We start from the raw sequence: 22706 nt of genomic DNA, 5'->3' as shown, positions 1-22706 counted from the left end.
TGCAGAGAAGTGCGAAGTGATACACTTTGAAAGGAAGAATGAGGAGAGGAATTATAAACTAAAGTGTACAATTCTAAAGGGGGTGCAGGAACATAGAGACCTGGGGGTATACGTGCACAAATTGTTGAAGGTGGTAGGACAGGTTGAGAAAGTGGCATATGGGATCCTGGGCTTTATACATACGAACATATTAATTAAGAGCAGGAATAGGCCATTCAGCCCCTCAAGCCTGCTCTGCCATTTGATAAGATCATGGCTGATCTGATTGTGACCTCAACCCTACTTTCCCATCTACCTACTATAACCTTTGACTCCCTTGTTAATCAGGAATCCATCTAACTCAGCCTTAAAAATATTCAATGACCCTGCCTCCACCGCTCTCTGGGGAAGGGAGTTCCACAGACTCACGACCCTCAGAGAAAAAAATTCTCCTCATCTCCGTCTCAAATGGGAGACCCCTTATTTTTAAATTGTGGCCCCTAGTTCTAGTCTCTCCCACAAGGGGAAACATCCTCTCAGCATTTACCCCTTCAAGTCCCCTCAGGATCTTATATGTTTCAATAAGATCACCTCTCATTCTTCTAAAATGACCAGGCCCAACCTTTCCTCATAAGATAACCCCCTCATCCCAGGAATCAGTCGAGTGAACCTTCTCTGAACCGCCTCTAAAGCAATTATGTCCTTTCTTAATTAAGGAGACCAAAAACTGCACACAGTATTCTAGATGTGGTCTCACCAATGCCCTGTACAACTGTAGCAAAACATCTCTACTTTTATATTCCATTCCCCTTGCAATAAATGACAACATTCCATTTGCCTTCCTAATCACTTGCTGTACCTGTATACTAACTTTTTTGTGATTCATGTACGAGGACACCCAGATCCCTCTGTACCTCAGAGTTCTGCAATCTCTCTCCATTTAAATAATAAACTGCTTTTCTATTCCTCCTGCCAAAGTGGACAAGTTCACATTTTCCCACATTATACTCCATCTGCCAATTTTTGCCTGCTCACTTAACCTATCTTTATCCCTCTGCAGACTCCTTATGTCCTCTTCACAACTTACTTTCCTACCTACCTTTGTGTCATCAGCAAATTTAGCAACCATACATTCGGACCCTTCATCCAAGTCATTGATATAGATTGTAAATAGTTGAGGCCCAAGCACTGATCCCTCTGGCACTCCACTCGTTACATCTTACCAACCTGAAAATGACCCATTTATGCCTACTCTCTACTTCCTGTCAGCTAACCAATCCTTTATCCATGCTAATATGTTATCCCCTACACCGTGAGCTCTTATTTTGTGTAGTAGCCTTTGATGTGGCACCTTGTCAAATGCCTTCTGGAAATCCAAATACACCACATCCACAGGATCCCCTTTATCCACGTTGCTTGTTATTTCCTCAAAGAACTCAAAATAAATTAGTCAAACACAATTTCCCTTTCACAAAGCCGTGTTGACTCTACCTGATTGCATAAATAGAGGCATAGAGTACAAAAGCAAGGAAGTAATGATGAACCTTTACAAAACCCTGGTTCGGCCACAACTGGAGTATTGTATCCAATTCTGGGCACCGCACTTTAGGAAAGATGTGAAGGCCTTAGAGAGGGTGCAGGAGAGATTTACTAGCATGGTTCCAGGGATGAGGGACTTCAGTTACGTGGAGAGACTGGAGAAGCTGGGGTTGTTCTCCTTAGAGCAGAGATGGTTGAGAGGAGATTTGATAGAGGTATTCAAAATCATGAAGGGTCCAGACACAGTAGATGGAGAGAAAGTGTTCCAATTGGCAGAAGGGTCAAGCAACAGAGGACATAGATTTAAAGTGATTGGCAAAAGAACCAAGGGTGACTTGAGGAAAAACTTTTTTACGTCAGCAAATGGTTAGGATCTGGAATGCACTGCCCGAGGGGGTGGTGGAGGCAGATTCAATCGTGGCTTTCAAAAGGGAATTGGACAAATACTTGAAGGGAAAAAATTTGCAGGGCTACGGGGAAAGGGCGGAAGAGTGGGACTAGTTCGATTGCTCTTGCAGAGAGCCGGCATGGGCTCGATGGGCCGAATGGCCTCCTTCTGTGCTGTAACCAATCTATGATTCTAGTTGAGGCAAATAGCCTCAAGGGGAAGCTAGATGAGTACATAGGAACAGGAGTAGGCCATTCAGCCCCTCGTGCCTGCTCCGCCATTTGATAAGATCATGGCTGATCTGTGATCTAACTCCATATACCTGCCTTTGGCCCATATCCCTTAATACCTTTGGTTGCCAAAAAGCAAGGGAGAGAGGAATAGAAGGATATGCTGATAGGATTAGATGAAGTAGGGAGGGAGGAGGCCTCGTGTGAAACGTAAATAACCTTTCTCCACTACTCTCTGTTTCCTGTCCCTTAGCCAATTTTGTATCCATGCTGCCACTGCCCCCTTTATTCCATGGGCTTGAACATGGCTTACAAGCCTATTATGTGGCACTTTATCAAACACCTTTTGAAAGTCCATATACACCACATCAACCACATTGCCCTCATCAACCCTCTCTGTTACCCCATCAAAAAACTCAAATCAGGTTAATTAAACACGATTTGTCTTTAACAAATCCATGCTGGCTTTCCTTAATTAATCCACACTCGTCCAAGTGACTGTTAGTTTTGTCTCAGATTATTGTTTCTATAATCTTCCCCACTGGCCTGTAGTTGCTGGGTTTATCCTTACACCCTTTTTTGAACAAGGGTGTAACATTTGCAATTCTCCAGTCCTCTGGCACCACCCCCATATCTAAGGATGTTTGGAAGATTGTGGCCAGTAGCTCCGCAATTTCCACCCTTACTTCCCTCAGCAACCTAGGATGCATCCCATCCGGACCGGGTGACTTATCTACTTTAAGTACAGCCAGCCTTTCCAGTACCTCCTCTTTATCAATTATTAGCCCATCCAGTATCTCAACCACCTCCTCTTTTACTGTGACTTCAGCAGCACCTTCTCCTTGGTAAAGACAGATGCAAAGTACTCATTTAGTACCTCAGCCATCACCTCTGCCTCCATGAGTAGGTCTCCATTTTGGTCCCTAATCGGCCCCACCTCTCATCTTACTACCCGTTTATTGTTTATATGCCTATAGAAGACTTTTGGATTCCCTTTTATGTTAGTTGCCAGTCTATTCTCATACTCTCTCTTTGTCCCTCTTATTTTCTTTTTCACTTCCCCTCTGAACTTTCTATATTCCCCATGAAATCTCATGGCATCAGGTCAAACATGGGCAAGGAAACCTCCTGCTGATTACCACCTACCGCCCTCCCTCAGCTGATGAATCAGTCCTCCTCCATGTTGAGCACCACTTGGAGGAAGCACTGAGGGTAGCAAGGGCACAGAATGTACTCTGGGTGGGGGACTTCAATCTCCATCACCAAGAGTGGCTCGGTAGCACCACTACTGACCGAGCTGGCCGAGTCCTGAAGGATATAGCTGCCAGACTGGGCCTGCGGCAGACGGAGAGTGAACCAAACACGAGGGAAAAACCTACTTGACCTCGTCCTCACCAATCTACCTGTCGCAGATGCATCTGTCCATGACAGTATTGGTAGGAGTGACCACCGCACAGTCCTCGTGGAGACGAAGTCCCGTCTTCGCACTGAGGACACCATCCAACGTGTTGTGTGGTGCTACCACCGTGCTAAATGGGATAGATTCAGAACAGATCTAGCAGCTCAAAACTGGGCATCCATGAGGCGCTGTGGGCCATCAGCAGCAGCAGAATTGTATTCCAGCACAATCTGTAACTTCATGGCCCGGCATATTCCTCACTCTACCATTACCAACAAGCCAGGGGATCAACCCTGGTTCAATGAGGAGTGTAGAAGAGCATGCCAGGAGCAGCACCAGGCATACCTAAAAATGAGGTGCCAACCTGGTGAAGCTACAACTCAGGACTACATGCATGCTAAACAGCAGAAGCAACATGCTATAGACAGAGCTAAGCGATTCCACAACCAAGGGATCAGATCAAAGCTCTGCAGTCCTGCCACATCCAGTCGTGAATAGTGGTGGACAATTAAACAACTAACGGGAGGAGGAGGGTCTGTAAACATCCCCATCCTCAATGATGGCAGAGTCCAGCACGTGAGTGCAAAAGACAAGGCTGAAGCGTTTGCAACCATCTTCAGCCAGAAGTGCCGAGTGGATGATCCACCTCATCCTCCTCCCGATATCCCCACCATCACAGAAGCCAGTCTTCGGCCAATTCGATTCACTCCACGAGATATCAAGAAACGGCTGAGTGCACTGGATACAGCAAAGGCTATGGGCCTCAACAACATCCCAGCTGTAGTGCTGAAGACTTGTGCTCCAGAACTAGCTGTGCCTCTAGCCAAACTGTTCCAGTACAACTACAACACTGGCATCTACCCGACAATGTGAAAAATTGCCCAGGTATGTCCTGCCCACAAAAAGCAGGACAAATCCAATCCGGCCAATTACCGGCCCATCAGTCTACTCTCAATCATCAGCAAAGTGATGGAAGGTGTCGTCGACAGTGCTATCAAGCGACACTTACTCACCAATAACCTGCTCACCGATGCTCTGGTTGGGTTCCGCCAGGACCACTCAGCTCCAGACCTCATTACAGCCTTGGTCCAAACATGGACAAAAGAGCTGAATTCCAGAGGTGAGGTGAGAGTGACTGCCCTTGACATCAAGGCAGCATTTGACCGAGTGTGGCACCAAGGAGTCCTAGTAAAATTGAAGTCAATGGGAATCAGGGGGAAAACTCTCCAGTGGCTGGAGTCACACCTAGCACAAAGGAAGATGGTAGTGGTTGTTGGAGGCCAATCATCTCAGCCCCAGGACATTGCTGCAGAAGTTCCTCAGGGCAGTATCCAAGGCCCAACCATCTTCAGCTGCTTCATCAATGACCTTCCCTCCATCATAAGGTCAGAAATGGGGATGTTCGCTGATGATTGCACAGTGTTCAGTTCCATTCGCAACCCCTCAGATAAAGAAGCAGTCCGTGTCCGCATGCAGCAAGACCTGGACAACATCCAGGCTTGGGCTGATAAGTGGCAAGTGGCAAGCTAGAGCTCTCTAGATGACTAAACATATAGAGATTAAAATGAAACAGAAAAAGGCTTATGACACATCCACCATCCTAAACATTCACTCCCTTCACCACCGGCGCACTGTGGCTGCAGTGTGTACCATCCACAGGATGCACTGCAGCAACTCGCCAAGGCTTCTTCGACAGCACTTCCCAAACCCGCAACCACTACCACCTAGAAGGACAAGGGCAGCAGGTACATGGGAACAACACCACCTGCACGTTCCCCTCCAAGTCACACACCATCCCGACTTGGAAATATATCGCCGTTCCTTCATCGTCGCTGGGTCAAAATCCTGGATCTCCATACCTAACAGCACTGTGGGAGAACCTTCACCACACGGACTGCAGCGGTTCAAGAAGGCGGCTCACCACCACCTTCTCGAGGGCAATTAGGGATGGGCAATAAATGCTCACCTTGCCAGCGACGCCCACATCCCATGAACGAATAAAAAAAAAATTCAGCCTGGTTCTCACTTGTTTTATCAACCTGACATCTGTCATATACCCCCTTTTTCTGCTTCATCTTACACTCTCTCTTTCGTCATCCAGGGAGCTCTGGCTTTAGTTGCCCTACCTTTCCCCCTCATGGGAATGTACCTAGACTGTACCCGAACCATTAAAGGCCGCCCATTGTTCGATTACAGTTTTGCCTGCCAATCTTTGATTCCAATTTACCTAGGTCAGATCCACTCTCAACCCACGGAAATTGGCCCTCCTCCTATTAAATATTTTTACTCTAGATTGCTCCTTGTCCTTTTCCATAGCTAATCTGAACCTTATGATACTATGATCGCTGTTCCCTAAATGTTCCCCCAATGACACTTGCTCCACTTGACCCACCTCATTCCCCAGAACCAGATCCAGCAATGCCTCCTTCCTCGTTGGGCTGGAAACATACTGATCAAGAAAGCTCTCCTGAACACTTCAGAAATTCTTCCCCCTCTCTACCCTTTACACTATTACTACTCCAGTCTATATTAGCATAATTGAAGTCCCCCATTATCACTACTCTATGGTTCTTGCACCTCTCTGTAATTTCCCTGCAAATTTGCTCCTCTATATCCTTCCCACCAATTGGTGGTAGCAAGTTCCATGTCCTATGAATTCCACATTCTCACCACTCTCTGGGTAAAGAAGTTTCTCCTGAATTCCTTGTTGGATTTATTGGTGATTATCTTATATTCATGGCCCCTAGTTCTGGTCTCCCTGACAGGTGGAAACACCTTCTCTACGTCTACCCTATCGAATGCCTTCATAATTTTAAAGACCTCTATTAGGTCACCCCTCAGCCTTAAGACCCCCAGCCTGTTCAGCCTTTCCTGATAGTTATAACCTCTCAGTTCTGGTATCATCCTTGTAAATCTTTTTTTACGCCTTCTGGTCGGACATTTCATGTCCCGACAAACCTCTGTGTAAAAAAATTACTAACCTCTCCTTTCATTCTTTTGGTGCTTTTCAATGGTGACTACACTTCAAAAGTACTTCATTGGTTGTAAAGCGCTTTGGGACATTCTGAGGTTGAGAAAGGCGCTACATAAATGCAAGTCTTTCTTGCTGATCTTAAATTTATTTACCAACTGACTGACCAATGAAAATAGTTCTCGAAACACCTGATCATTTTGAACCCCATCATTCGATTTCCTCCTCCCAGTCGTTGGGTATTTTCAAGGCTGAGATTGATAGATTTTTTTTTAGACACTAAGGGAACCAAGGGATATGGTGATCGGGTGGGAAAGTGGAGTTGAGGTTGAAGATCAGCCATGATCTTATTGAATGGTGTAGCAGGCTCAAGGGGCCGTACGGCCTGCTCCTATTTCTTGTGTTCTTAACCCGCTGAAGAGAGTTCCAGTTTCTCCTCATAACTAAAGCCTCTCACCTCTGGGATCATCGTCATGAATCTCTTCTTTGGCCTTGACGCCCTTCCCAAAGTAAGATGGCCCAAAGCTGGTTCGGTACCACAATGGGCCGTGCAAATGCCCACTCACTGGGCCAGATTGTTGTTTTTGAGTTGTTTCTGGTCAAGGTGCCCACAGCTGGTCACTTATCCCTGCATGATCCACTTTGACCAGTCATCACTCCAGACCAGAGGTCAAGTGGACAACAGCAGAAGGGCAGGAAAGAGTCAGCCATTCAGCTCACTCAATACACCAGGTCCATTATATAGGAAGAATTTGCATTTATATAGCGCCTTTCATGACCTCAAGTCATTCCAAAGCATTATACAGCCTATGAAGTACTTTTTGAAGTGTAGTCACTGTTGTAATGTAGGAAACACAGCAGCCAATTTGTGCACAGCAAGCTCCTGCAAACAGCAATGTAATAATGACTAGGTAATCTGTTTTAGTGAGTTGATTGATGGATAAATATTGGCCCCAGGACACCGGGGAGAACTCCCCTGCTCTTCTTCCAATAGTGGCCGTGGGATCTTTTACGCCCCACCTGAGAGGGTAGATGGGGCCTCGGTTTAACGTCTCATCCAAAAGACGGCACCTCCGACAGTGCGGCGCTCCCTCAGTACTGGCACTGGGAGTATCAGCCTGGATTATGTGCTGAAGTCTCTGGAGTGGGGGCTCGAACCCACTACCTTCTGACTCAGAGGCGAGAGAGTGCGACCCACTGAGTCACGGCTGACACCTGTTACAGAGCAACAAGCCGCGACCAGAGTCCCCCTGGTGTTTGTGTCACACTGGCCTTTAGTGTTTCTCTGGAGTACTGCTGGGGTAGGTCAGGCTCGGCTGAGCACTGGGGCACATAAAGCAGTCTTTTCTGTTTGTTTTGGCGCAGTGTTTCACTTGTTCATGAACTGTTTTTGAAACCAGTCAATCTCCTCTGGTGCTGCAGTGCCTCCCCAGGGAGGATGGTGTAACTGCAGCGTGACACGTTTACATAGGCGGGTTCCATTATCAATGCGGACCATAGGAATTTCGAATGAAAGTGGGTGCAGACATCTCATGATATATTAAGAAAGTATTTCCCTTCCCATTTGCAGAAGTAGCCCAGGCCAGTGGAGTGTTTAACATAATGAAATGTTTTGCATTGGACACCTCTGCATTGATGAGGCTGTGAGCAGATTCCCCTTTACCAACTGGGACTGTTAGTGTCTCAAGCAACTCTCACCCATGACCATCTACATGAAAAGGACGTACTAAAGCGCTGGAAACTTGAAACACTATGAATATGTGAGACTTGTACCAAACCTGCAGCCAGAGGTTCCCCCCTTCTTACTGTGCACTCACTGACCCTGGGACGCTTCCCGTAATTGGATAAATACAAACCTACACATCGCAGACAGTTCTCACAAGTCACACCCTCCCCGCTCTGCTCCGAGAATATCTTGTTTAACAGCGCTAAAATACAATCGCAGTCTTAAACCAACAATCCAGTCATGCCTCAGTCACAGGTGTACCTGCTCGCTAACACCTGCCTGGCCTCTGAGCCGGAAGGTCGTGGGTTCAAGTCCTGTCCCAGAGACATACGCACATAATCCAGGCTGAAGCTCCCAGTGCCAGCACTGAGGTGCCGTCTTTCAGCTGAGACGTTAAACCGAGGCCCCGTCTGCACTTTCAGGTGGATGTAAAAGATCCCACGGCCACTGTTTCGAAGAAGGGCAGGGGGGAGTTCTCCCCCGTGTCCTGGCCAATATTTATCCCTCAACCAACCTCACTAAACAACACATTATCTGGTCATTATCACATTGCTGTTTGTGGGACCTTGCATTGAGCAAATTGTTGTAATATAGGAAACAGGGCAGCCAATGACCACATTTCATTGGCTGTAAAGCACTTTGGGACATCCTGAGGTCATGAAAGACGCCGTTCTTTCTTTATCTCCAGATATAATTGCGACAATGAAAGAAACAGGAATCTTGTTTAACAGTTTCTGGATTTTATTCACAGTTCGCCTCCTGCAGAATCCACACTCTGTGCAGTACTGGGATTGTGATATTTACTGGACGTCTTGTTACCGCTTTGCAGTTAGCCCGCAACGGAGGAATTGCCAAGTTCCAGGAAAGAACGCCACATGCTTTTTCTTTTAATTCGTCCTCGGGATATACGTGTCGCTGGCATTTATTGCTCGTCCCTGGTCACCCTGAGAAAGTTGGTGGTGGGTCTGCCTTCTTCTTGAATCGCTGGTAGCAAGTTTGACACAGCTGAGTGGCTCGCTGGGCCACTTCAGAAGGCAGTAGGAAGTCAACCACGTCGGTGTGGGGGCTGGAATCGAAAGAGCACAAGAGTCAGCACAGAGTGGTGGCAAAGTGTTCAAAAACTGCAGGGAGGCAGTCCGATTTGTTGTTAGTGTAATGTTTTGGTCACCGACACGATATGGACAGAATGATCTGGAGCAAGGTGGGGAGGGGAATGGCTGCGCAAAGGAGTAGTAAAGACCTATGTGACGACGAGTTATTTTTTAACAACTCATTCTCGGGAAGCGGGCATCGCTGGCAAAGCCAGCATTTACTGCTCGTCTCCTAATTTCCCTGAGGTGGTGGTGATGGGTCGCCTTCTTTTGTAGAGGTTTGGTACAACTGAGCGGCTCGTTCGGCCACTTCAGAGGGCAATTAAGAGACAACCACGTCGGTGTGTGCGACTGGAGTCACATACAACGAAAATAACTAGAGTACCGCGTACAGTTCCGGCCACCATGTTACAGGAAAGATGTGATTGCACTAGAGAGGGTGCAGAGGAGATTTACGAGGATGTTGCCTGGACTGGAAAATTTTAGCTACGAGGAAAGATTGGACAGGCTGGGGTTGTTTTCTTTGGAACAGAGGAGGCTGAGGGGAGATTTAATTGAGGTGTATAAAATTACGAGGGGACTAGATTGAGTGGATAGGGAGGACCTATTTCCCTGAGCAGAGGGGTCAATAACCAGGAGGCACAGATTTAAAGTAATTGGTAGAAGGATTAGAGGGGAGCTGAGGAGAAATGTTTTCACCCAGAGGGTGGTGGGGGTCTGGAACTCACTGTCCGAAAGGGTGGTAGAGGCAGAAACCCTCATCGTATTCAAAAAGTACTTGGATGTGCACCTGAAGTGCTGCAACCTACAGACCAAGAGCTGGAAAGTGGGATTAGGCTGGATAGCTCTTTTTCGGCCGGCGCAGACACGATGGGCCGAATAGCCTCCTTCTGTGCTGTAAATTTCAATGATTTAGCACCTTTAATGTAGCAAAATGTCCCGAGGCGCTTCACAGGAGCATTAATCAGACGAAACTTGACACCGAGCCACATAAGGAGATGTTAGGACAGGCGACCAAAAGCTTGGTCAAAGAGGTAGCGACTTAAAGGAGGGGAGAGAGAGGCGGAGAGGTTCAGGGAGGGAATTCCTGAGCTTGGGGCCCCAGGCAGCTGAAGGCACGGCCGCCAATGGCGGAGCGAAGGAAATTGGGGGGATGCGCAAGAGGCCAGAATTGGAGGAGCGCAGAGATCTTGGAGGGTCGTAGGAGGTTACAGAGATAGAGAGGGGGGGGGGTGTGGGCTCTGAAGACGAGGGAGAGGGCGAACCATCTCAGAAGACGACCGGATTGAGAAGCACCGAGAACGTCGAATTCCCCCACCACCACCCTGCGCCGGAGGTGGGGGTGGGGGGGGGGGGGAACGGGCTCAGAGGCGGCAGTGGAAGCCCCCGGCCACCACGATGGTCTCCCCGGTGATGTAGGCGGCGTCCGGCGAGCAGAGGAAGGAGACGGTGCCGGCGCACTCCTCCGGCTCGCCGATCCGGCCCATGTCGATGGCCTCCTCCAGGCGGCGGCGGGCGGCCGGCTCGGACCACACGGCGGAGCTGAAGCCGGTGCGGATCACCCCGGGGGCCAGGCAGTTGACCCGGACGTTGGCGGGGGCCAGCTCGCGGGCCAGCACCTTGGTCAGCCCCAGCAGCGCCGCCTTGCTGACGCTGTAGGGCCCGATGGCGGGCATGGGGTGGTAGCCGGCGATGGAGCCCACCAGCACGATGGAGCCCCCGCCTCGCCGCTCCATGTGGGGCGCCACCAGCTTGGCCAGCAGGAAGGCGGCCTTGACGTTGACCTCGAAGATCTTGTCCCACGCCTCCTCCGGGCAGTCCAGGGTCCTGCCCGCGAAGGGGCTGACGCCGGCGTTGGACACCAGGACGTCGACGGCCCCGTGGCTCCTCAGCGTCTCGTCCACCAGCGCCGCCAGATCCTCCCGCTTGCCCGCGTGGCAGACCCGTCCCGACACGCACTCCAGCCCCAGGCCCTCGGCCCGCAGCAGGCCCAGGGCCCGGTCGACGCTGGCCTGCTTGCGGCTGCTGATCACCACCCGGGCCCCGTCCCGGGCCAGGCGCCGGGCGATGGCCAGCCCGATGCCCTGGGTGGAGGCGGTCACCACCGCCACTTTGCCCGCCAAGGCTGCCCGCTGCATGGCGTCGAGTGGGTCAGACTTTGACCCGCGCGGGGTGGGGTGGGGGTCACGTGGTGGGGCGGGGTCACGCCGCAGCCAATCGGTTGCCCGATCTCCGCGCTAACGCCTCTGGGACTTGTAGTTCCCCCCACCACCACCACCCCCACGTGATCTTCGAGCTAGTGGTGACGCAGCGATGTGACGTCGGCCGCGGGGTTGGGGGGGCGGCCGTTGGGTGCGCGCGGCGTTCTGAGGGCGGCCGTTGGATGCGCGCGGCTCCCCGGTCCTTCACCCCCCCCCCCCCCCGCCAACCACGTGACCAGCCGTGAGTGAGGGGCGCGGCAGCCAATCAACGCGGGCCGGGAGGCGGGACCTCCGCCCAGCGGATCGATCGCGGAGCGCTGATTGGTTTAGAGAAACCCGGGCTCGTCGGAAAATAGCCGCCGCAGATGGAGGGGATTCGGAGCGTCCTGGAGAATCGGCCGACAGAGGCTCCCCTCAGTCCCACTCCCCCCCACCGCCCCTCAGTGCCGTCTCACTCACTCACTCACTCACTCCCCGCCGTCTCACCCACTCATTCCCTCCCCTCAGTGCCGTCTCACCCACTCATCCCCTCCCCTCAGTGCCGTCTCACCCACTCATCCCCTCCCCTCAGTGCCGTCTCACCCACTCATCCCCTCCCCTCAGTGCCGTCTCACCCACTCATTCCGTCCATTCCCTCCCCTCAGTCCCATTCCCCCCCCTCAGTGCCGTCTCACCCACTCATCCCCTCCCCTCAGTGCCGTCTCACCCACTCATCCCCTCCCCTCAGTGCCGTCTCACCCACTCATTCCGTCCATTCCCTCCCCTCAGTGCCGTCTCACCCACTCATTCCCTCCCCTCAGTCCCGTCTCACTAACTCATTCCCTCCCCTCAGTCCCGTCTCACTCACTCATCCCCTCCCCTCAGTGCCGTCTCACCCACTCATCCCCTCCCCTCAGTGCCGTCTCACCCACTCATCCCCTCCCCTCAGTGCCGTCTCACCCACTCATCCCCTCCCCTCAGTGCCGTCTCACCCACTCATCCCCTCCCCTCAGTCCCGTTTCACCCACTCATTCCCTCCCCTCAGTCCCATTCCCCCCCCCCTCAGTGCTGTCTCACCCACTCATTCCCTCCCCTCAGTGCCGTCTCACCCACTCGTTCCCCTCCCCTCAGTCCCGTCTCACCCACTCATTCCCTCCCCTCAGTCCCATTCCCCCCCCCTCAGTGCCGTCTCACCCACTCATCCCCTCCCCTCAGTGCCATCTCACCCACTCATCCCCTCCCCTCAGTCCCGTTTCACCCACTCATTCCCTCCCCTCAGTCCCATTCCCCCCTCCCTCAGTGCCGTCTCACCCACTCATTCCCCCCCCCTCAGTGCCGTCTCACCCACTCATTCCCTCCCCTCAGTCCCATTCCCCCCCCCCTCAGTGCTGTCTCACCCACTCATTCCCTCCCCTCAGTGCCGTCTCACCCACTCATTCCCTCCCCTCAGTGCCGTCTCACCCACTCATTCCGTCCATTCCCCCCTCATCACTCCCCCAATCCCCTCCCATTCTCATCCCTCCCCATTTCCTGCTCATCTCCCCATTCCAAAGGCAACAGATTTATTGAGTGTGTTTGAGTTTTCTGCCTTAATACATTCCTGAATCAACAAGAGAACAGACCATCTTCGATTTAGTGATGAGTAATGAGCCTGAATTAGTCCACAATCTAGTGGTAAGGGAACACCAACTAACAGTGACCATAATATGATAGAGTTTGATATTAGGTTTGAGAGGGAAAAGGGTGAGTCATGAACTAAGATTTTAAATTTGGAGGGATGATGCAGGAATTGACCACTCTCGACTGGGTAGAACTACTAACTCATAAAACTATGGATGAATATGTGAGTTGTTCAAATAACTATTTGGTAGAATGCAAGACCTGTTCATTCCCCTAGGGCAGGAGGTCTACCTGTGTAATTAATAATCTTCAACAAGAGAAGTGAGAGATAGTCTAAAACTAAAGGAAGGGGCTTATACAAAGGGAAAGAACAGTATAGATTCCACGGAGTGGGAGAGATATAAAGAACAACAAAGGGATACAAAGAAAGTAGTAAGAGCTGCAAAAAGGGAATATGAGAAAATGCTTGTGAGGGATGACGAGGACGACACGGAAGGTTTTTACAAGTATATTAACAGAAGAGGGAGGTTAAGGGTAACGTGGGCCCCTTAAAGACAGACGTGGGTGATATTGGAAATCAGGAAATGGCAGACTTGTGAAATACTTACTTTGAATTGGTCTTCACAGTAGAGGATGAGGATAAAATACCGGAGAGACAAGGAAAGCTCTAACTGAAGGGAAGGAACTTATAAGATTTAGTAAGTTTAATGAAATGTTATGGAGAAAATAATGAGACTAAAGATAGAGAAATCTCCAGGACCCAATGGTTTCCATCCCAGGGTATTAAAAGAAGTAGGCGAGGAAATTGTAGATGCTCTAATCATGATCTTCGATTCAGGAATTGTCCCCTTGGATTGGGAAATTGCCACGGTCACTCCACTATTTAAGAAGGGGTGGGAGAGATAAATTTGGAAATTACAGGCCTATTGGTCTAAGGTCAGTTGTGGGGAAGTTAGTAGAATCTATCATAAGGGGCAGTGACTGAGCTCTTGAACAAATATGAACTGATCAGAGAGAGCCAGTGTGGATTTGTAAAGGGTAAATCATGTCTAACAAACCTATTTCATTTTTTTGAGAAGGTAGTTAACGTGGTAGATAAGGGAGTGTCTGTGGATGTTATTTATATGGACTTTCAGAAGGCATTCGACAAGGTTCCACACGAGAAGTAACAAAAATGAGAGCACATGGAATTGGAGGCAACCTATTGACGTGGGTAGGGAATTGGTTAGGAGACAGAGAATAGGGATAATGGGCATGTACTCAAATAGGCAAGATATGACTAGTGGTGTCCCCCAAAGAACCGAGCGGAGAGAGGCAGAACTGTACTGGGCCTCAGCTTCTCACTATTATTTAAATGACTTGGATGAAGGAATAGAGAGCCTTATATCCAAGTTTTCTGACAATGCCAAGTTGGAAGGCACAGTAAATAGGAGTAGAAAGTTGCAATGGGACATTGATAAAGTGACTGGGCAAAACTTTGGCAGATGGACTTCAATGTGGAGAAGTGTGAGGTCATCCACTTTGGACCTAAGGTAGATCAGAGTATTTTCTAAAAGGCTAATGGAATGTTGGCCTTTATCGCATGGGGCTGGAATACAAAGGGGTGGGAGTTATGTTACATTTATATAAAGCTCTGGTTAGACCTCATCTGGAGATACTGCGTTCAGTTCTGGGCACCGCACCTCAGGAAGGATATATTGGCCTTGGAGGGGGTGCAGTGCAGATTCACCAGAATGATACCAGGGTTAAATTATGAGGACAGGTTGCATAGACTAGCCTTGAATATAAACGATTAAGGGGTGATCTAATTGGGGTGATTTATGATTAAAGGATTTTATAGGGTAGATAAAGAGCCTAGATGAAGAGAAACTATTTCCTCTGGTGGGGGGAGTCCAGAACAAGGGGGCATAACCTTAAAATTAGAGCCAGGCCGTTCAGGGGTGATGTCAGGAAGCATTTCTTCACACAAAGGGGAGTGGAAATCTGGAACTCTCCCCCCAAAAAGCTGTTGATGCTGGGGGTCAATTGAAAGTTTCAAAACTGGGATTGCTCGATAGGCCTTTTGAAAATCCAAATATATTACATCTACTACATTACCCTTGTCTACTCTTTGTTATTTCTTCAAAGAATTCAATAAGGTTGGTCAAGCATAACATTGAAGTACTTTAGAAGTGTAATGACTGTTATAATGTGATAAATGTGGCAGCCAATTTGCACACAGGCTCAGTCTCATCCACTCTGTTCCTTCTCCAGTCATAATCCAATCTTCACTAGTGATTATACCCTACCTTCATTCATCTCACAATGGGATGGGATGAGTTCAGCCACAACTGGAGTATTGTGTCCAATTCTGGGCACCGCACTTTAGGAAGGATGTGAAGGCCTTGGAGAGAGTGCAGAAAAGATTTACTGGAATGGTTCCAGGGATGAAGGACTTCAGTTACATGGGTAGACAGGAGAAGCTGGGGTTCTCCTCAGAGCAGAGAAGATTGCGAGGAGATTTGATCGAGATATTCAAAATCATGGGTCTGGACAGAGTAGATAGAGAGAAACTGTTCCCATTGGCAGAAGGGTCAAGAACCAGAGGGCATAGATTTAAGGCGATTGGCAAAAGAACCAAAGGCGACTTGAGGAAAAGCTTTTTTACGCAGCGATTGGTTATGTTCTGGAATGCATTGCCTGAGGGGGTGGTGGAGGCAGATTGAGTCGTGGCTTTCAAAAGGGAATTGGATAAGTACTTGAAGGGAAAAAAATTGCAGGGCTACAGGGAAAGGGCGGGGGAATGGAACTAAGCGGATTGCTCTGACAAAGAGCTGGCGTGGGTTGATGGGCCGAATGGCCTCCTTCTGTGCTGTAAAGATTCTATGACTTCCTGGGAGGAAAGGAGGACTCTGGAATTGCAGGAAACTCCTGTGGGGTCTGACACTGTTTGACATACAGTGTCAGATATAATACAGATGATAACAGTGGCTTGGGAGGGAAATCACAAACAACACACAGCAAGTGTTTACCCAGGGGTTGAAGAGAGTGCTGATAAAAGGCAGGGGATCGAATTCCCTATAAAATCTAATTCGAGGGATTGATAACCTTTTCTGTAACTGTGATCAGGAGCCCGGAACGTTCTGTTGCTTCCTGAGCACCAGGGTAAGGATAATGCAGGAGGAAACACAACGATAAAAGGTATAAGAGCCCAAAAGAGATTAAGGAGGTTGGAGGAGAGCATGAAAAGACTGGTGGTCAACATAACATGAAATGGCTTGTGTAAGCACATTAATCAAAAGTTAGTCAAAGAACGGGTAGGGCCAATTCATGTGTTTGAGAGTGATGGAATGGTTTACGGTGGGACTGTGGGCTACCTGAGGAGGATGTGAAGAGCCATGACAGGAGGTAAGTATTCAAAAAGATGATAATTAATGGGATTACAAGTAGTGAAGTGATCAGACCCGGATAGTACGCAACCCAGAGTACAAGAGACATAGTGGAGGTCCTAACCATTCAGTTTTACACAAATCTTTGGCAATGGATTTGTACCAAAGGGCTGGATAAATATTGTTCACTATTCAAGAAGTGGTAAAAGGATAACCTGGGAAATTACTGGCCTTGGTTGTGGGTAAACGACTGGAATCAATAATATGGATTGAAATGGGTGAAAATGCCTGGGGCTGATCAGGGAGAGTGAGGGTGGAATTTGGAAAGGGCAGGTCATGTTTGACTAATTAATTGTCTTTTTGAGGAGGTCAGAGTGCAGTCAAAAGGAATGAGATGAATGTTGTTCATGGATTTTGTAAAGGGCCCCCCCCCCCCCCCCGGTCTCCCAACTTGGCTCATTCCAGGCCCCGCCCCCACTGACATGACAGACAAGCCACCGGGCCAATCAAAGCTTTGAATTTCCCCACCAATCACCACCAACCGAAGGCGGGGTTTTGTTCCCTCCGCCGTTTGCAGCACATCATTGGACAGCGGGTTTCTGATTGACGCGTGGCTTGTCCAACGTTGATGAGCGAGCGCGGGGGACGCTCCACCGGAAAGGTCGGGCTCCGGGGCGGGGAGCTCAGAGAAGGAGGAGAAGCGTTGGAGTCAAGGTAGGAGAGGGCGGTGAGGGTCGGGGCTTCGGGCCTGAGTCACTGGAGGGCAGTGACGACTCACTCAGACTGGAGTCACCCAAAGGCCAAATATATCTGGGACTATCGGTCTGAACTGCAAAAGATGGTGTCAGCCCCTCGAACCATCGTAAACAATTTTACAAGTTATAGTCCAGCAATTTTATTTGAAATTCACAAGCTTTCGGAGGCTTCCTCCTTCCTCAGGTGAATGTGGAAATGAAACCCTCGAACCCGTCGCATTTATAAATCACAGAACAATGCCTGGTGATTACAGACAGTGTTTTCAACTGCCCGTTGCCAAGGCAATCAGTGTGCAGACAGACAGGTGTTACCTACAGATCCCCCGAATATACAAACCGCCAAAAAAAAGAGAGGCAGAAACATCGAAAAGACAGCAAATGACCCGTTGTATTAAAAACAGATAACATTTGTTCGCTGGTGGGGTAACGTGTAGCGTGACATGAACCCAAGATCCCGGTTGAGGCCGTCCTCATAGGTGCGGAACTTGGCTATCAATTTCTGCTCGACGATTTTGCGTTGTCGTGTGTTCTGTGATTTATAAATGCGAAGGGTTCGAGGGTTTCATTTCCACATTCACCTGAGGAAGGAGGAAGCCTCCGAAAGCTTGTGAATTTCAAATAAAATTGCTGGACTATAACTTGGTGTTGTAAAATTGTTTACAATTGTCAACCCCAGTCCATCACCGGCATCTCCACATCACCCCTAACCATCGAACCCCCTCTCACTACTGCCATTCTAGCTGTGCTGCTGATCGGACCGCCCGCCCGACCGACCCATCACCTGTTTGTTTCATTGATACTTATTTGATGTCCAGAGCCCTCATTTTCCCCACAGGGACCTGGAGCTGCAAACCCGGTTTGAGAGCCTAAGTTGCTCCTGGGCCCTCCTGTTCTAATCTTCACTTCCTGCCTTTCCCCATCCCTTGGACAGTGGCTCGTAGCGGAACTCCCAGTCAACTCACCGATCTTCGGTAATGCGGATCAGTAATCTATCTATAATGCAGATGATAACAGTGACTTGGGAGGGAAATCATGAACAACACCACAGAGCGAGTGTTTACCCAGGGGTTCAAGAGAGAGCGCTGATAAAAGGCAAGGGATAGAATTCCCGATAAACTCCAATTCGAGGGATCTGTAATTGTGACCAGGAGCCCGGAATGTTCTGTTGCCTCCCGAGTACCAGGGTAAGGATACTGCAGGAGGAAACACAACAATAAAAGGTATAAGGAAGAGCTAAAAAGAGATTAAGGAGGTTAGAGGGGAGCATGAAAGAAGACTGGTGGTCAACACAAAATGATAAAACAAAACACATTGACTAATCTTTGAATAATGTGCTTAAAGAAGGGTGAGGGCCAATTGGATATGAAGGGGGACCATCATGTGTTTGAAAGTGTGGGAATGGTTTACGGTTGGACTGTGGGGTACCTGAGGAGGATGTGAAGAGGGACATCACAGACCCCTCGACCATTCCTCCCCCCCCAGATCCTAAAAAATAGCAATGACATTAATGATTGGGGGGTGGAATTTGCAGGGCTGAGTCGTGGGACTATTTGGAGAGCTCTTTCACAGGCACAATGGGCCAAATGTCCTCCTGTGCTGTATCATGTTTTTACAGTGAAACTGGAATTTATTTATTTGACCGTGTGTGAACCATCAGACTCTGAGAGGCGGATCTCGGCCAAACTGGGTTCCTGACCCCACCCTAAACCCTGCTCTCCTGGGGGGCGTGAATTGTGAAACTGGACCCAGTGCCAGGCGGGCTCCAGGCCCCGCCCTCGCTAACATGACAGACAAGCCACCGGGCCAATCAAAGCTTTGAATTTCCCACCAATCACCATCGTTTGAAGGCGGGGTTTGGTGTTTCGTTTGCGGCGCATTCATTGGACAAACGGGCTTCTGATTGACGTGTGGTTTGTCCAATAGGAGGAGAGGAGGCTGATGTTTGTGCAGACACGCAGTCCGTGATGAGCCACGCCGGGAAACGTCCACCGCAAAACTCGGGCTCTGGGACGGGGAACTCAGAGAGCAAGAGCAAGAACAAGGTGAAGCTTCGGTGTCAAGGTAGGAGAGAGTGAGGATGCTCTGGGGCTTGGGGTCCCACCCTGGCGCCGGGGCTCTGGGCCGGGCTTTTCGAGCGGCTTGATGCAACAGAGTTGCTCGCTGGGCCATTTGAGGGCAGTTACGAGTCACCCAAAGGAAGGAACGCTGCAGGAAATAGTCAATCCGGGGATATCTGGCCATCCGCTTTACTGTCCCTACAATGACCATTTTGAAAATAAGGACACCTGATGTAAGTCCCTTGGGTGTCCCTAATTCACACCCGTATTGTTCACCTGCACTAGTGGTTGCCAGTCTCTTCGTTCAGTGCTTGGTTCCTCAAAAGAATGTCACCTGGTGTTACTGGAAATTAAACTTAATGCTTTTCTCTTTTACTCTCTGAAAATCATACACTGATTAAAATATCTCTGGTGTAATTATGAATGATTCAGCACAAGTTCTGTTTTATACCAGTGGAATGTTACGGTCAAGGAAAAATACATGAAGATATTCTGAAAAAACTAGAAACTTCCAGCTGTGAAGGAGGGCCAGGGATTCCGTGTATTCTGTTTGTCTACAAAGTGTCTCATGAAATTGAGGATCTCCGAAATGCTCTACAATGGATCACAAGTAATTACTCTCGTTCTGTATTAGTCTTTGTCTCTCCCTGTATAGATTTTTCTCTCGTATCTCTCTCCCCTCCCTATCTGTGACTGAGATTGTGTGTGATCCTGGGAATGGGTTAACTTATAAAGAAAGAAGGAACTTTCATAGATAAAGCGCCTTTCAGGACGTCTCAAAGCGCTTCGCAGCCAATGAAGTATTTTTGAAGTGTAGTCACAGTTGTAAAGTAGGAAACACAGCAGCCAACTTGCACACAACAAGATCCCACAAACAGCAATGAGATAATGACCTGATAATCTGTTTGTGACGTTGGTTGATGAATAAATATTGGCCAAGACACTGGGGAGAACTCCCCTGCTCTTTTTTTGAATAGCGGCCGTGGGATCTTCTACGCCCACCTGAGGGGGCAGATGGGGCCTCGGTTTAACGTCTCATCCGAAAGACGGCACCTCTGACAGTGCAGATCTCCCTCAGTGCTGGCACTGGGAGTGTCAGCCTGGATTATGTGCTCAAGAGTCTGGAGTGCAACTTCAACCTCTGACAGACGAGAGTGTTACCCACTGAGCCACAGCTGACAGGTGGTTGCCCGTGACTGTAGTGTGGAGCAGGAGGCCAGGTTTGCGGAGACAGCAATACCCCTGTGCACCACCCTGCCACTCTAGGGGCGGGGGGGGGGGTTGGATACTGCTGATGTAGGTTCCACTGAGCCAATTGGAGACAGATCTAGTGGATTTCCTACAGTATCCCAGGAAGAAGCGCACCTCAAACTGCAGGCAGAGGATGAGGAGGGGCCGGCAGAGGAATTGCCTCCCCCCGGATAAACTTTCATGTTCGGTTCAAAAGGGGGCGGATTGCTGCCAGAAATTTTTCAAAAATGAATGTTGGGCACGAGGATAACGTCAAATGTGGACAGTATCTGGGGTGAGTGGAGAGAGAAATTAAAGTCTCTTGCTGGTCCCTGATTTTCATCGCTCCACCATTGGCTGTGCCTTCATCTGCCTCAGCTCGAAGCTCTGGAATTCCCTCCCTAACCCTGTCCCTGCCCCTCTCCTTTCAGAGGCTTCTTAAAACCTCTTTGACCAAGCTTTTGGTCACCTGTCCTAATATCTGCTTATGTGGCTCTGTGTGAAATTTTGTCTGTTCGCTCCTGTGAAGTGCCTTGGGGGGTTTTTATCACGTTAAAGGCGCGATATCAATGCAAGTTGTTGTATCAGCAGCTTGAGAGAAATCCAGATTAATGGGAGCGTCCATTTAAACTTCGTGTGACCCATGGTATGTGACAAGTGATCGACAAGGACAGAAAGTATAGACTCTCCCACAATAGCAGAGTGTGTGATCCTCACTGTACCGTGTATATGTGAGTTTAATGTGCATACGTCTGATATCTTGCAATAAAAATACCCGGAAATTGCAGACAAAGTATTGAAATTATTCCGTTGATTTGCACTTTAGAAAATGAGACAACACAAAAGGAAGACATTTGTGCCGTGTTTCTGCTTGAAAAGATTTCAGAGAGATCCGAAGTGGGAGAGGTGATGATAACTCTGCCGGATTTATATCATGTGGAAACGAAAGCTGTTCGAGTTCTGTGGAAAGAGATGGATGCTTTGTGGAAAATGGGCAATCCTTTCAGCTGCCCCGAAGCTATTCAGACAGTCAGAGAGATAATCAGGCAAAGGAACAGCCAAACAAGACAAGGTAATGACTGCCGTGGAACGTAAAATGTGCCTCTTCCAGGGGTACGGGTTACCGTTGGGGGTAAATATTTTCACACCAATAGCAGGGGCACGTTTAATGCAGCAGCTGGAGGTTAAAGTCGGCGGGGACATCACAGACTCTCCACCCCACCGCCCCTGAACGTTCCCCTCGGTGTTCCCCCCCCCCCCCCCACAGCCGTTGCCCCTCGCGCGACATTAATGACGGGGGTGAAATTTGCAGGGCTGTGGGGAAAGGCCCAAGTTGTGGGACTATTTGGAGAGCTCTTTCAAAGAGATTCCACAAGCACAAAAGGCCAAATGGCCTCCTTCTGTGCTGTATCATTACATTGAAACTGGAATCTCCACGTATTTATTTATTTCAGTGTGTAAACCATCAGACACTGAGGTGGATCTCGGCCAACTGGGTTCCTGACCCCACCCTAAACCCTGCTCTCCTGGGGGGTGAATTGAGGAATTGGACCCAGTGCCAGGCGGGCTCCAGCCTCCAGGCCCTGCCCTCACTGACATGACAGACAAACCACCGGGCCAATCAAAGCTTTGAATTTCCCACCAATCACCACCGGACTAAGGCGGGGTTTGGCGTTTCCTCCTCCCGCCCCCCCCCCCCCCAAAAAAAACTGTTTGTGGCGCATTCATTGGACAACAGGCTTCGGATTGACGTGTGGTTTGTCCAATAGGAGGAGAGGAGGCTGATGTTTGTGCAGATGTGTGGACGGACTGTGGGTCCCGGTCAGTGATGAGCGCCGGGGATTCTCCACCGGGAAACCCGGGTCTGGGACGGGGAGTTCAGAACAACAGCAAGAACAAGGAGAAGCTTCGGTGTCAAGGTAGGAGAGAGTGAGGGGGCTCTGGGCCCGGGGGAGGGGGGAGGGGGGCCCGGGGGGAGGGGGAGGGGGAGGGGGAGGGGGAGGGGGGCCCGGGGGGAGGGGGAGGGGGGAGGGGGGCCCGGGGGGAGGGGGAGGGGGAGGGGGGAGGGGGGCCCGGGGGGAGGGGGAGGGGGGAGGGGGGCCCGGGGGGAGGGGGAGGGGAGGGGGGGCCCGGGGGAGGGGGAGGGGGAGGGGGGCCCGGGGGAGGGGGAGGG

At 49.8% G+C, this 22706-nt stretch overlaps 3 protein-coding genes across 3 annotated transcripts in view; 1 reads left to right on the top strand and 2 right to left on the bottom strand.

Moving 5' to 3' along the window:
* Positions 1 to 8952: 8952 nt before the first annotated feature.
* LOC137306195 (dehydrogenase/reductase SDR family member 4-like) lies at positions 8953 to 11521 on the bottom strand. Its single transcript, XM_067975288.1, has one exon. It carries the CDS (start codon positions 11459 to 11461, stop codon positions 10688 to 10690), a length of 774 nt encoding a protein of 257 aa, XP_067831389.1. The 5' UTR covers positions 11462 to 11521; the 3' UTR covers positions 8953 to 10687.
* The window catches only part of LOC137306194 (interferon-induced protein 44-like), a 105083-nt gene continuing 91329 nt past the window's right edge, over positions 8953 to 22706 (bottom strand). Inside the window, exon 7 of the mRNA XM_067975286.1 lies at positions 8953 to 9298. Coding sequence (XP_067831387.1) covers positions 9278 to 9298 — 21 coding nt within the window. The 3' untranslated portion in view covers positions 8953 to 9277. The remainder of the gene's footprint in view (positions 9299 to 22706) is intronic.
* Positions 16501 to 22706, top strand: part of LOC137306101 (uncharacterized) — a 31058-nt gene continuing 24852 nt past the window's right edge. The window contains exons 1-5 of the mRNA XM_067975163.1: positions 16501 to 16510; positions 19170 to 19307; positions 19758 to 19913; positions 21360 to 21605; positions 22303 to 22452. Of these exons, the coding sequence (XP_067831264.1) occupies positions 16501 to 16510; positions 19170 to 19307; positions 19758 to 19913; positions 21360 to 21605; positions 22303 to 22452 (700 nt within the window). The remainder of the gene's footprint in view (positions 16511 to 19169; positions 19308 to 19757; positions 19914 to 21359; positions 21606 to 22302; positions 22453 to 22706) is intronic.

This window comes from Heptranchias perlo, chromosome 42 (genome assembly GCF_035084215.1).
Source record: "Heptranchias perlo isolate sHepPer1 chromosome 42, sHepPer1.hap1, whole genome shotgun sequence".
NCBI lineage: Eukaryota > Metazoa > Chordata > Chondrichthyes > Hexanchiformes > Hexanchidae > Heptranchias > Heptranchias perlo.
Note: the sequence above shows the minus strand (reverse complement) of the source record. Positions and strands in the feature narration are given on the sequence as shown.